Source organism: Erythranthe guttata, chromosome 6 (genome assembly GCF_056151865.1).
Source record: "Erythranthe guttata isolate IM_541 chromosome 6, IM_541, whole genome shotgun sequence".
Classification (NCBI taxonomy): Eukaryota; Viridiplantae; Streptophyta; class Magnoliopsida; order Lamiales; family Phrymaceae; genus Erythranthe; species Erythranthe guttata.
In genome coordinates, this window is record NC_142538.1 from 10,141,259 (window position 1) to 10,154,889 (window position 13,631).

The 13,631-nt window shown below is 33.9% G+C and overlaps 2 protein-coding genes across 4 annotated transcripts; one reads left to right on the top strand and one right to left on the bottom strand.

Annotated features, from left to right (window-relative positions):
* Window positions 1-3,372: 3,372 nt before the first annotated feature.
* Window positions 3,373-6,050, bottom strand: LOC105974889 (peptidyl-prolyl cis-trans isomerase CYP19-4). 2 transcript variants are annotated; one of them, XM_013000048.2, is made up of 8 exons: window positions 5,824-6,050; window positions 5,667-5,726; window positions 5,499-5,574; window positions 4,542-4,589; window positions 4,418-4,441; window positions 3,967-4,149; window positions 3,792-3,867; window positions 3,373-3,672 (listed from the first exon to the last, which is right to left on the bottom strand). In XM_013000048.2, the coding sequence occupies exons 1-8, from the start codon at window positions 5,899-5,901 to the stop codon at window positions 3,540-3,542; spliced, it is 678 nt and encodes a 225-aa protein (XP_012855502.2). In that variant the 5' UTR covers window positions 5,902-6,050; the 3' UTR covers window positions 3,373-3,539. The 2 variants fall into 2 exon arrangements, with proteins under 2 accessions (XP_012855502.2, XP_012855503.2); XM_013000049.2 differs by having other exon boundaries at window positions 5,499-5,559; window positions 5,824-6,009.
* Window positions 6,051-7,678: 1,628 nt separating this feature from the next.
* Window positions 7,679-13,294, top strand: LOC105974888 (phosphoinositide phospholipase C 6). Of its 2 annotated transcripts, none has more exons than XM_088819836.1 (11): window positions 7,679-7,982; window positions 8,908-9,018; window positions 9,481-9,930; window positions 10,215-10,411; window positions 10,558-10,693; window positions 10,788-11,039; window positions 11,147-11,581; window positions 11,739-11,986; window positions 12,169-12,286; window positions 12,377-12,616; window positions 12,780-13,294. In XM_088819836.1, exons 3-11 carry the CDS (start codon window positions 9,607-9,609, stop codon window positions 13,071-13,073), a joined length of 2,244 nt encoding a protein of 747 aa, XP_088675962.1. In that variant the 5' UTR covers window positions 7,679-7,982; window positions 8,908-9,018; window positions 9,481-9,606; the 3' UTR covers window positions 13,074-13,294. The 2 variants fall into 2 exon arrangements, with proteins under 2 accessions (XP_088675962.1, XP_088675963.1); XM_088819837.1 differs by lacking the exon at window positions 8,908-9,018 and adding an exon at window positions 9,051-9,191 and having other exon boundaries at window positions 7,855-7,982.
* Window positions 13,295-13,631: the final 337 nt, after the last annotated feature.

A 13,631-nucleotide genomic window follows, 5' to 3' on the forward strand; every position in this document is an offset into this window, starting at 1 on the left:
TGCCGGAGCTTTATTTTGTGTTCCACCCGTCGAAATTTGACGGGTTACCCACCGTTGGATTCCGCTCGTCGGGATCTATATTTTGATGGTAATTTCGTTTATTTTTATATTTTCAGATTTATTTCTATATTTTTTTGCCTTTGTGGGCGCGCGGAACCGTGGGTGGTTATTAGCGGCGTCTAGGGATTTGGTAGGAGGTGAGGGGGTGAGGAGTCATTGTCTGTTTGATTTAAAATCTGTAGCATTTCCCAGCAGTAACCTCTCTCTCTATCTCTCGATCTCCTAGTGTTTGTTGATTTTTGAGTGTTTTGATGTTTTTTTCAAATTTTGTTGATTTGCACTAAAGTAATTTCTTTTTGTTTTGATTTTGCAATTGCAGCTTAATGAATGCCATTGATCCTTTCCTTGAAGGTGTCAAATTTTGTTTTTGAAGTTACATCTGATTTGTTCAATAGATTGTATACATTACTGTACATTACTATACATTACTATAGTAACATGTAGTTACATATGCGTATATATGTGTAGTTTCGATTTGTATTTTATTGGTTCTGATGTGATTTATAATAAAAATATTGACATTTGTAAATTTTTGTTGGGGTTTTATGAATTTATTTTGTATAAGTCAGTATTCATGTGTGTGTATACAATTGATCGACTAAGAACATGGGGGGAAAAAACGAACATAACTATGAATTACTATAGGTACTATAGTTACATGTAGTTATTTTCAGTACTTTAAACATATTGTTTTGAAATTTAAAAAAGAAAAATTAAAAAAAAAATTAAAAAAAAATTATTTATTTTTAATTTTAAAAAAAAATTAAAAATTTAAAAAAATAAATAAATAAATATATATATATATATATATATATATATATATATATATATATATATATATATATATATATATATATATATATATATATAACAAAGAGGTTTATAAAAAAAATAATAATAATAAATAAATCAGCGAAAATGATAAATGCAGGACCATATATGCTGATGTAGTTTGACCGAAAATTGCATATAAGGGTAGTATAGTGTTTTTGCTTCTCCAGGGGGTAAATCAAAGGATGATTTGGGCTTGGGTTTATCCCTAATTTATTTGGTGGTTGGGGGTATGTAAAATAACCCCTATTTATAATATGTCCATCCAAATACTAGTAATAATAATAGGGGTGACTAAAATTAATACCAATTTTTTCTCACTTCAATACCAAAAAAATAAAAATTGGATAATAAATAGATAATGACATAAATACCCTTAATGAAAATCAATACCATAAAAACATTAAAAATCTCACTTTTTTTTTCTTCAATACCAACACACAAAACCCCTCAAACTCATCTCATTCTTCAAAAATCTTCAACCTCCTCCTTCCTCAGAACAAACCCTCTTAAAAAAGCTCAAAACTAAAGAAATTAAAATCTCACACAACTTACAAAATGGAGTCAATTGACAACAAATTGATAGTTTACGACCAAGGAGAACACATTAAGGTAAGCACCTATGTCTTTTTTTAGCTTCGAATTCGATTTTAAAGTTTTTTTATTTTTTTTTGAAACCCGCCGACAATTTTTGACACATACAAGTCGATTTTTTTGTCAATTTTCAACACCAGCGTGTCGAAAAATATATTTTAAAAAAATAATATCGACAGGTATGTGTCGAAAAAACACTGTTTGTTTACAAAAATAAAAATAAAAATATTTTTTTTTTGCAGCAGTGATTTTTAGACAGATACATGCCTAAATTTTGAGAAATTTCCACATGTGTGTGTCGAAAATCGTCGACGGGTTTAAAGAAAAACTTCAAAATTGACTTCGAAGCTAAAAAAAGATATGGATACATACCTTATTAGGTTCTCATATATACTACGATTTTATTGTCTTGTGACTCCATTTTATAAGTTTTGTGAGGTTTTGATTTTTTTGAATTTGGAGATTTATTGGAGGAATTATAAGATGAAGAAGAAGAGAGGGTATAAGGGGTGTGGTTTTGGGTGAGGAGAATAGATGATTTGTTTTTCTTTTTTATCCTTGGTATTGAAATGAGGAAAAATAAAATTTGATTGTATAAATGGTATTTTGTTTGATGAAGGGTATTTTAGTACTTTGCTAATATTTTTTTTTTTATTTGTGGTATTAAACTAAGAAAAAATTGTAAAAACTTCTATAAAAAATGATTTTAAACTTAGTGGTATTGAAGTGAGAAAAAAATGGTATTAATTTTAATCGCCCCATAATAATAATAAGGCTGCAGCGGCTATATGCAAGACTAATTCCACGTATGCAAGACCACATTAAAATTTTCAATGTATAAATACTATAATACCCTTACTTGTTAAAAAAATAGAAAATTCCAAATGTGCAATACCAAAAACTCAAAAACACAAAAAACCCTATCACAAAACTACAAGACCAACTCTCATCTTCTCCATCTTCCAAAACCCACAAAACATTTCTCATTCCTCCTGCATAAACCCACTAAACCTAAATATTCAAAATTATCAAAACTCAACAAATCTTACAAAGATGGCAAGTATGGAGTCAGAAGACATAAAATAGAAGATTATACGGTGGAAGAACCCAAGAAGATATGCATTTATGTGTTTTTTAACTAGATATTATTTTTCCAAAAAAATCCGGCGTAGACGCGGTCGACATGTACAGGTCAAATTTTATAGGTAAAAATCGACATTGAGATGTCGATTTTGGAGTACAAAATCGACACCTTAGTGTCGAAATTTAACTGTTAGCAAATTAGTCCAAATATACTAAATTTCGACATTAAGGTGTCAAATTTATGGACATATATTCGACACCTTAATGCCGAAATTTAGTTGTTTCATATTTTTTTTAACTTTTTATTTTCCAATTACTTTTTATTTCAATATTCATTTATTTTTTATAGCAAAAGGCGAATGCGAAAACGCAGTTTGTTAACCAAATTCATCGAAGGTTTCAAAAATATGTACATGACATCAAGAACGTCACATTAAGAGCGGCGGTCCGCGGCGGAGCTTGGACGTAGGGTAGGGTTTCACAGGGGAGGGGGGTGAGTTTTTTAATTTTCACGTTTTCTTTGTTTTCTTCTTTTTGGGTTTTCTCTTTTTTTCGTTATTTGTTATTTGGTAGCAAACAAAAGCCAATTTAATTTGTGGATATATTTGCCATTTCATCTTAATAAAATGGAATATTTTGGAATATTTCTTTAATTTAATCTTACACGAGTAAAATTAGTATTGCATATAGTCGCAGCCTAATAATAACCATCAACAACAACAATGATGAAATATGCACACACGCATATATGAGAATATGTGTAAAATGAGTAGTTGTCGAAAAAAAAAAAGAAAAAAAGAGGAGTAGCAGTCAATATACATGTATTGTGAGATTTATACTGTATGAAATTAAGCAAGTGTGGTGTATCATGGAGGAAATTCAGATCTGACTCTACTTAGATAAATAACAAAATAGCGAAAAAAACACAAACACATGTCCAGGAGAAGAAAGGAGAGGGAGGTGGACTACAATTACAATTCACCGCTATCTGAAATGATAACTTCCGTTATGGGTGTCCCGCTCTGCCTCCCCTGTGCTTCGATCTTTTGCACCACTTCCATTCCAGATACCACTTTCCCAAACACAACATGCCGTCCATCCAACCTTTCAACCACGAGACAACAAGTTCATTTGTAACAGAAATTAATCTATTTATTTATTTACTTATTCAAAAACTACTAGTTGGACCAGCAAGAATATCAATATGGTGGTGGTGTACTTACCAGCTTGTTATCACTGTTGTGATGAAAAATTGAGATCCATTACTATCCGCTCCAGAATTTGCCATTGAGAGCACCCCTGTAATGAATGTCACATTGTATGTGTATATACAATAAGAAAATATTTGTACAGGCATCAACAGATAATTATCGATTAAGGAATAGAGAAAGTACTGACCAGGACCAGTGTGCTTTAACTTGAAATTCTCGTCAGGGAATTTGTCGCCAAATATTGATTCACCACCACGACCATTACCAAGGGTGAAATCACCACCTTGGATCATAAAGCCTGGTATTATCCTGTGGAATTTGCTCCCTTTGAAGTGAAGGGGCTTACCGCTTGTTCCAATTCCTTTCTCTCCTGCCATTTCATAACAAAGTAGAGTGTAATAATACATATTAGAACATCATACATATATGTATGTATGTAATTTTTATTTTTCTTTTGTCTTTGAGAAATCATTAGAACATCTAAGTTGCTAGCCCAGTTATGCATGGATAACTAATTTTATGACACTAGCTTTTCTTGTTCTGCCTATAAAATATTTTCGAGAGGACATGTTTCACAAGCTTACTTCACATCATTTATCAGTAAAAGCGGTAAATGGGGGAAAATGTTACTCGACTACCCGTGCAAAGAGCTCGAAAGTTTTCTGCAGACAAAAAAGGGAATATGTTAAGCACAATCACTCAATTGATCAAAACAAGCATAATTAACAGACACAGGTTCGTTCGGCTCATATGAAAGCCTACCTGCGGTCTTTGGTACGGTTTTTCCAAAGAGGCCAATCACAATACGACCTGAAAATGCCACAAGCAACCTGGTTATTATCTGTTTGAGATTAAAATGGCACTATTGTTGTTTTTTTACGGTCCTCTTTTTTGGGTCTATTAATGCATTCCGGTACATCATCGGCAACAGTGTTCACAACTTCCAACACGTTATAGGCAACATATCCAATCGAAGAGTGCACTCAGGTATTCAGATAACCCATATCCTACACTTCATGCAATAGTTTACGATGTTTGGGACTTAAACTAACTTAATACATCAACAAACAGAACTTATAGTAAGTGGAATATCAAGCTGGAAAGAGTTAAAATACCACATCTTATATCCCGGTTTAAGCACTATAAAAACATGGGAAAATCAAAGATAGGCCTGAAGACACAACCTTGTCATCAAATCTTATTTTCAAATTAATTCAGTAGGTTTATATGCTCGTCAAATTAAACAGCCTTCTCGTCAAATCTAAGGATCAATGTCCCCTAGTTCTGCCGTCTGTCATTTTGATGATGATAGATCTAAACTCAGTTAGTTACAAATATGCATAAATATGTTCCTCCAGATCAACCAACGGCAAGTGCTAAAAACACTGGCTGTACCGACATGCTAAAAGTGGCATATGATCAAACTACATAATAAATTCTCAACTTTTTTCGTCGACTTAATTCCATTATTGTCCAAGTCCCAACATCTCCATCAGTTGCACAAATACACTTTAAGATTCACATATCCAATCAACAATTTGCAGTTAAGCATACACCATATTAGACAATAATTGAAATATAAAATGCGAATAAGTGAAACAGATAGATGTACTCATTCAATCGAAAAACGACATAATACGACTGATATGTAAAACAACCCTGCCAGCCAGCATCTCACATTGCTAATGTACAAGAAAACATACATACATACATACATACCAGTGTGTTTCCCGTCAATTTCGATGTCGAAGTAAACTTTATGTGTGACTTCATCTGCATCCTGCAAAATCCCCGCCTACATAAATTTAACAAATTCAATGATTTCCCCCCCTGTCGTACGAGATTCACCAAATTATGAGATTGATTTGTTTCTAGTTTATTAAAAACCTCTTTGTCGAGCCCAATTGCCTTTTGATCTGAAGAAATTCCTGCTTCGCTTAATCGATTCTGAAATCCAAATAAGGGAAAACTCTCGTGATTGAAAACGATGAACAAGTTACAAGAGGTAGGGGGAAATTAAAAAGAATGACAAGGAAAAGAGTACCAGAATTAGGGCTAGGGTTCCAAATAGAATGAGAACCCACATAATTACTATTGGGAGCAATCTTCTTGAGTTGGCCATCACATTCACTGCAACAGATTTTCTGGAACCGACTTTCTCGAAAGGGAGGAAGAAGATGAAGAGTCGCAAGTTACTGTGCGCTTAGGCTTTGTTTGCTTCCAATTTTTGTTTTTTCAAATTACGTGTATAAAACTTCAAAAAAAGAAAAATGAAATTACGTGTATGATATTCTAGAGTGAAAATATAGAAAAAGAAAGACAAGAAAACTAATTTTAGATTAGAGTTAACAGCATTAAATATAATGAACCTTATAGTTTCATTGAATTATATATAGGATTTTGTAGAACCTACACATCGTGAAATTGATGTACATTGGTCAAAAATATGATGAGGCCCAAAAATTATAACTATAATATTTGGGACCAATTATGTATTAAAAGCCCAAGATCACATTCCAAGCCCATAGTAAGATTCCGTATATAAATGCTTTACGTTTATTGAGAAAAGGTAATTTTTCTATTCGAGAGACATTAGAATACTTTCTTCTCATATTTTTCTCTGATATTCTTCTCTTGGAATCTGGACTGACTTAAGCATCGGAGGGTTTTCGCCGGAACCAAGCTCCGGCACCCTAACGTATACTTTTCTTACGCAGGAAACGCCTAATCCATTAAATCGAAGAAGATCTTCACCAGACCGTATCGATTCCTGAATATTCGTTGCAGGTTTAATTTGAGGTGATTCGAGTTAACTTATTGTTGACCACATCATTTTTGGCGCCGTCTGTGGAAATATATCTTAGGATACTTTATATTTTATTTATCTTTAGAACAAATTCAGTCAAATAAAAACATAATTAGAGAGTTCAATACAAGTGAAAATAAAACAAAAACAATGAAAAACATGAGAATAAATATTTATAAATCCTAAAATATTTTTTCTTATGAATTTGAAAAGAAGAGAGTTGTCTTAAGAAAAAACAAGAAAAAAGGGTATAATTGGTATACCATGTAATCGAGGGGTAAATGAATAATTTTATAGTAGATGGGAGGCAAGTGAGAGTTTTTATATAGTACAGGTCTACAGGAGATGAAAGTAAAAGTTTTTATATAGTAAGAAGAGATAAGTGAAGTTAACTCTAAACAATATTGAATATCTCTTGATTTACCTTATAATAAGCAAAATAATACTTAAATATGTTGGCCGACTAACAGAATTGAAAAGAACATGAAAACTCTAAAGACTATAATAATATTAAATATATAGTGGTTTGTTCAATCAAAACTACACGAAAAGTTCTTGCAAAGTTGCAATATTAAAACAAATAAGGAATGAGAAGAAAGGTAATATCAAATTCAATTATTAAACGAAAATGATAATTTCAAATTTTATTAAATTTTCATATATTAATCATAAATACATTATGCATACAAAATTACTACTATGTATCATAAATATTATTACTACCTACTAAGGAGTTACTACTTTATACATCATATTGGGGTTTATCAAAATTTTAAAATGTAATTTCATAAAAATATAAATTTAGTGAATTGTTAATTTTAGCAAAATCAAAACTAACAAAAAATATAATTTAAACAATATTAGTATTCAGAGTATTAAGTTACCAAAAATCTACTATATTTGAGTGCAAATTCCTTATGAACACAAAAAAACATTTTAGTAAAAGCACAAGTAGAAATTAGAATAATAAGTTGGGGATAAACTAAATACAAAGTCGTTGATTCCTATTAGCGTTTCATAGTAATGACTAATGACTAATCCAAATAAATATTGCATTAAATTAATTAAATAGTAACGTCGTCGATCCATCTTCTAATTAATACTCCTTAAATATACTCATTCTTTCTCTCTCTCTCTCTCTAACATGTCCACCCACCCCCACCCCCACCCCAAGTCGCCTCAGAAAAGTCTTCCCTCCTATTCTTAATTATTATTATTATTTCTTTTCAATTTAGCAGTATTTAATCAATATTGTATCTTTCTTCTTATATTCCATTTTCAGATTTCAGAAAAAAGAATTCATGGATCTATCTAACAGTAATAACAAGGCCGCTTGTAAGAAAGAAACATTCTACCATTAATCCTTAACACGTTCTTCATACGCGTAACACCCATTTGTATATATATATAGAGTTTATTGCAATTACTACCCCTGTGAAAATCGCAACTGCGTGTTTCCCCCTTGTCATAAAAAAAATAGCAAATACCCCCCTGTATTTAGTTTTAGATAGCATACTCGACCCATTTTCTTTTTTCTTGTTGACCGGTTGTGAAAAGACAGGAATACCCTGGGAGATTCCTGCAAAAAAACTTGGGGACCAAATTGAATTAGTGAAAAATTGTAGAAACTTAATCAAATAATAAGTTAGGGGACTGAATTGTAATTTTCAGGAAAACACATAATATTTATAAAAAACACTATTTTGGAGCTGAATTAAAATTTAAAATTATTTAGAAACTGAAAAATAATTAGAAATGTAAATTAATATTATAATTAGTCGTTTAATAATATTAAGTACAAATATTAAAACATAAGCAAAGAAAATTCTTATACAAATAAACATTAATCGAATTGAATTTAAATATAAATAATTCAAAACTTTGAATCAAATTGCAATTTTTAAACTTTCGTTCACAAAAGGAAAATAACACGTTTTTTTTTTTTGAAATTCGGTCGGTGTTTATTTTCCGACGAACTCTCATTTTTTTTTTGCATTTTTTTTATCCTAATGAAATTCTGAGATTTCGTCCCCAAATTAAGAATGCCCAAAACCCTAATTTCAGTATAGTTTCAGCTCAACAATGTATTCGACACCACTGGGATTTGCTAAACCCTTAATCAATTTCCCCCCAAATCAAAGAACACAAAAGAATTGGCACTTCTCTCTCAAACCCACCAAGAAATTGCAACCCCATAGCCGCCCACGTGTTCTTTTGCCGAGAGCCGCTTCAAATTCAAAGCCATCAGTAAATTCCGGCGCCGGAGATGAGGATTTCGTGACCAAGCTTTTGAGGGAAAATTCCAGCCAAATCGAACCAAAGTATTTGGTCGGTAACAAACTGTACACATTGAAGGAGACGGAGAATTTGGGGAAAAGGGGTTTGAATGAAAGGGTTGCAGGTATATTAAAGAGGTTGAATTTGAAGGAAGTGGTGTCGAAAGGCGGAAGCTTTACGTACCCGAGCAAGTTTTCGGTGCTAATTTATCCGAAGAAGAGGAGTTTCGCAAGAACGCGAATGAGTTGCCAGTAATGAGTTGCGATGATTTTCAGAAATACGTAAAGAGCGATACTGTAAAAAAAGGGAAAAGAAAAAGAAAAAAATAAGTTGGGGGCAATTTTGTCATTTCCTGCAACAAAAGGAAGAAAAATCGCAGAAACCGCGCGTGAGACACACCATTTGCGACTACGGGGGTTTTCGCCTTTGACTAATAAATACAAGGGGTTATTTGCTAATTTTTTTATGATAGGGGGGAAACACGCAGATGCGATTTTCACAGGGGTAGTAATTGCAATAAACTCTATATATATATACCTACACTATTTCATATACATGTATATTTAATCTGTTTGTATTTCTTTGTTTTTGTGTGTGTGTGTGTGTGTACACAAATAGAGAGAGAGAGAGAGAGAGAGAGAGAGAGAGAGAGAGAGATTTTGAAGAGAGAGAGAGAGAGAGGATATATAGGATATATCATATATGAGACAAGATTGGGTATATATATATATAATTAATTAATTGATGGGGACGAATTACAATGTTTACAAAGTGCTGGGATGCTTCAGCCGGAAGTTCAAGATCACCGATTCGCAGCCGCCGCCGGATGTGAGGGAGGCGTTCTGGCGGTACGCGGAGGGGGCGCCCCAGATGACCGCGGATCAGCTCCTCAAGTTCCTGGTCGACAGCCAGCGGGAGGAAGGCTACACCGTCGCCGACGCGGAGGCGATCATACAAAACGTGTTCCGCCGCCGCAGCCACGTCAGCAGGCGCAACGGCCTCACCCTCGAGGACTTCTTTGACTTCCTCTTCCAAGATGATCTCAATGCCCCTATCCTTTCTCATCAGGTATGTACATATATTATTGCCTTCGATATATCGCCACCAAATTACATAAACAAGATGTGTAAATTTCGTAATTATATTATTCTTTTGAACTATATATATATATATATTTGTCACGTTGACCTGAATTAATGATATCACATATATCATTACTTCAAATTACGTAAATTTATAAAATAAATTAATTATTTAATTTAGAAAAACTTTCAAAAATTGAAATACACATGTACTATATGTAATTACTAGTGTATAAAAACTCAAAAAAAAAAAAAAAATTAAAATTGCAGGTGCAGCATGATATGAGTGGTCCATTGCAAGATTATTTCATATACACAGGGCACAATTCCTACTTAACTGGAAATCAGTTGAGCAGTGACTGTAGTGAAATCCCTATTATTAATGCTCTCAAAAACGGCGTCAGAGGAATCGAGCTCGATCTATGGCCTAACCCCACTAAAGACAATGTACACGTTCTTCACGGCAGGTACATATATCCTCGTACTCTACACACATTATTTATTAGCATGATAAAAAATCGAGATTTCAAGATTCCCAATAATCGATTGTACTACTATCACTATATATGAATATGTTGTTCAATAAATGTGAAGTTGTTGTAATAACTTGTAGGACACTCACAGCTCCGGTAACACTTAGCAAATGCTTAAAGTCTATTAGAGAGCACGCGTTTGTTAGTTCTCCGTACCCTGTCATCGTTACTTTAGAAGATCACCTTACTCCAGATCTTCAGGCTAAAGTGGCTGCCGTAAGATTGATTTAATTTATATTAATTAGAAACAGATCTGGATTTTATTATTATTTTCTTAAATTTTTGGATTTTAATTTTATTTTTTTGGTAGATGGTTATGCAAATCTTTGGAGACATGCTGTACTGCCCCGACCCGGAATGCTCGAAGGAATTTCCTTCGCCGGAGGCTTTAAAACATAAAATTATACTATCAACAAAACCACCTAAAGAGTACCTCGGTTTGAAAATTGTCGAGGATGGAGAGAATATTCCCTCACTGCAAGAAAAAGATTCTTCTGAAGATGAACAGTTGCCGACAGAAACATCAAAACCTACGGTGGAGGCAGAAGTACAAGAAGCCAAGGTAAAACGAAAGAAACTAATAATTAAGTTATTATATATATTGTATAACTATTCAAGTTGCTAATGCTCTCTCTCTCTCTCTCTCTCTCTCTCTCTCTCTCTCTCTAGAATGATCGTGAAGGGGATAATGTAGATAGTGATGCGACCGTACGACAAAAATCGGGAAATGTGGGAGGACATGAATATAAGCAACGGATAGGCGTTCGTGCCGGGAAAGCGAAAAGAGGGTTGAGGCAAGTACTAAGAACTGGAATTGATAAAGTTAATCGACTTAGTCAGAGTGAGCGTAAAGCTATTTTATCGAACAAAACACCTAAAGGTTACAATATTGCATCTAACACTAACAACAAAGTTGAAGATCAAACTCCCACTCCTCACGAAAAAATTAATCTACTTAGTCAGAGTGAGCGTAAAGCTATACTATCGAACAAACCACATAAAGATTACAATATTGGATCAAACACCAACAACAAGGTTGAAGATCGAACTCCCACTCCACACGAAAAAAAAGATTCCTCTCAAGACGAAGATGATGAATACAAGGTATAAAAACCGATAAATTTATTTTAAAAAAGTGTTTTTTTTCTTTTACCACTATTTTAACTGTAATTTAAGGTGTCTAACTAATTCTCTCTCTCTCTCTCTCTCTCTCTCTCTCTCTCTCTCTCTCTCTCTCTCACACACACACACACACACACAGACACACACACACATGCAGAGTAGTAGTAGTGACGAGGATGATGAATATGGTGACAACTTCGAGCAAAGATCGGGCAGTTTAGGGGCAGCACCGGAATATAAGCGTATAATAGGAATTCATGCTGGGAATGCTAAGAAAGGGTTGATGCAAGCACTAACAATCGAAGCTGATAACGTCAGTCATAGACTTAGTCTGAGTGAACATAGGCTTGAAAAGGCTGCTTCTTTACATGCAACAGATGTTGTAAGGTGCTTTGCTCTGCTCCTTACTTCTTTCTCTCTCTCTCTCTCTCTCTCTCTCTCTCTCTCTCTCTCTCTCTCTCTCTCTCTCTCTCTCTCTCTCTCTCTCTCTCTCTCTCTTCTTTCCTTTTTCCGTTGTTGTCTGATCAATTCTTTCATCGTTGTTCAATCCTAAATATCCTTTTTTTCAGGTTCACGCAGAAGAATATTCTGAGGGTGTTTCCTAAGGGAACGCGAGTGACATCGTCGAACTTCAGGCCGACTACTGGATGGATGCATGGAGCTCAGATGGTTGCCTTTAATATGCAGGTTCTTTCGTAATTTCGCGCTGCTTTTTGCGTTTCTTGTTGGGAGTAAATTAATAATATGTTTTGATTTTGATTTAATAATCAAAAACAGGGATATGGGAAATCACTGTGGATGATGCATGGCTTGTTTAGAGCCAACGGAGGGTGCGGTTATTTCAAGAAGCCTGATTTGCTGACGAGAAGAGGTCCAAACGATGAGGTGTTTGATCCGAAATCAACATTGGCTGTGAAAAAGACGTTAAAGGTAACTGTGTACATGGGAGATGGATGGGCTCTCGATTTCAGCCAAACGCATTTTGATGCATTTTCACCACCGGACTTCTACACAAAGGTTAGTAGCGCGCTATAGTACCTCTAAATATTACAACCTTATAAACAATCTCGAGCCATACACAACATATGCTACATCCATTCTTACAATCGAGAAATTATTTAAATTTTATATTTATAATCGGGGGGAAGGTTTTTTCAGAGTGTTTATCCCGGGGTTGCAGGTACATATAGTTGGTGTACCAGCGGATGCTGCAAAGAGGAAAACGCGAGTAATAGAAGATGATTGGATTCCGTATTGGGATGAAGAGTTTAGTTTCCCACTAACAGTACCGGAGCTTGCTTTGTTGAGGATCGAAGTAAGGGAACACGATTTATCCGAAAAGGATGACTTTGGTGGGCAGACATGTTTGCCCGTCTCCGAATTGAGGCCTGGGATTCGATCTGTTCCGCTTTACGACAAAAAGGGTCAGAAATATAAATCTGTGAAGCTACTCATGAAGTTTCATTTTGAATGAAAGAAGATAAAACATGGAAATAATATTTTTGTTAATCATTGGTCATCTCGATCACGTGCTTTGAGCAAGTATAGCACATTTTTTTTTTTTGTGTGTGTGTGTGTATTCACATGATTTCTTTGTATACTCAACTTGTTTGCACAGTAACTTTTGTGAGGAACAATAATTCAAAAATAAGTTTGGAAATTGATGAGTAAAATTCTTGTTTTTTGATGATTGCACATAAACTCCTGATAAAATGTGTAGTTGATTGAGCTTATTTCGAAAGTTAATGATCCATAAAATTCAATAGTGTTTGATGTGATTAGGCCTCCCAAAAGTTAACGGAGGCGTGAAAAGGTTTCCTCGGGCCGGATAGAGATTAGTGATATGTGTTATTATTTAAGTTAATTAGAATTAGTCAAATTATGTATTAGTGGGTAGTTTTTAATTAGTTTGTATGAATTAAATTAGTGGGATAGTAAAGTTAATGGGTTATTGGGGTGGTAGTTTAATTATTACTTATGCGTATTTTAAGTAGGGTAATTGAAAAGTGACGTGATATGAAAGTATGGAAAT

Excerpts from the sequence above, each read along its gene's own strand:
- LOC105974889 (XM_013000048.2), bottom strand. The coding sequence starts at position 5,901 with ATGGCCAACTCAAGAAGATTGCTCCCAATAGTAATTATGTGGGTTCTC. Across the intron at positions 4,590-5,498 it reads AATTGACGGGAAACACACTG|GTCGTATTGTGATTGGCCTC; the intron begins GTATGTATGTAT and ends TGGCATTTTCAG. Across the intron at positions 4,150-4,417 it reads CTTTCGAGCTCTTTGCACGG|GAGAGAAAGGAATTGGAACA; the intron begins GTAGTCGAGTAA and ends ATGAAATGGCAG.
- LOC105974888 (XM_088819836.1), top strand. The coding sequence starts at position 9,607 with ATGGGGACGAATTACAATGTTTACAAAGTGCTGGGATGCTTCAGCCGG. Across the intron at positions 11,040-11,146 it reads CAGAAGTACAAGAAGCCAAG|AATGATCGTGAAGGGGATAA; the intron begins GTAAAACGAAAG and ends CTCTCTCTCTAG. Across the intron at positions 11,582-11,738 it reads ACGAAGATGATGAATACAAG|ACACACACACACATGCAGAG; the intron begins GTATAAAAACCG and ends ACACACACACAG.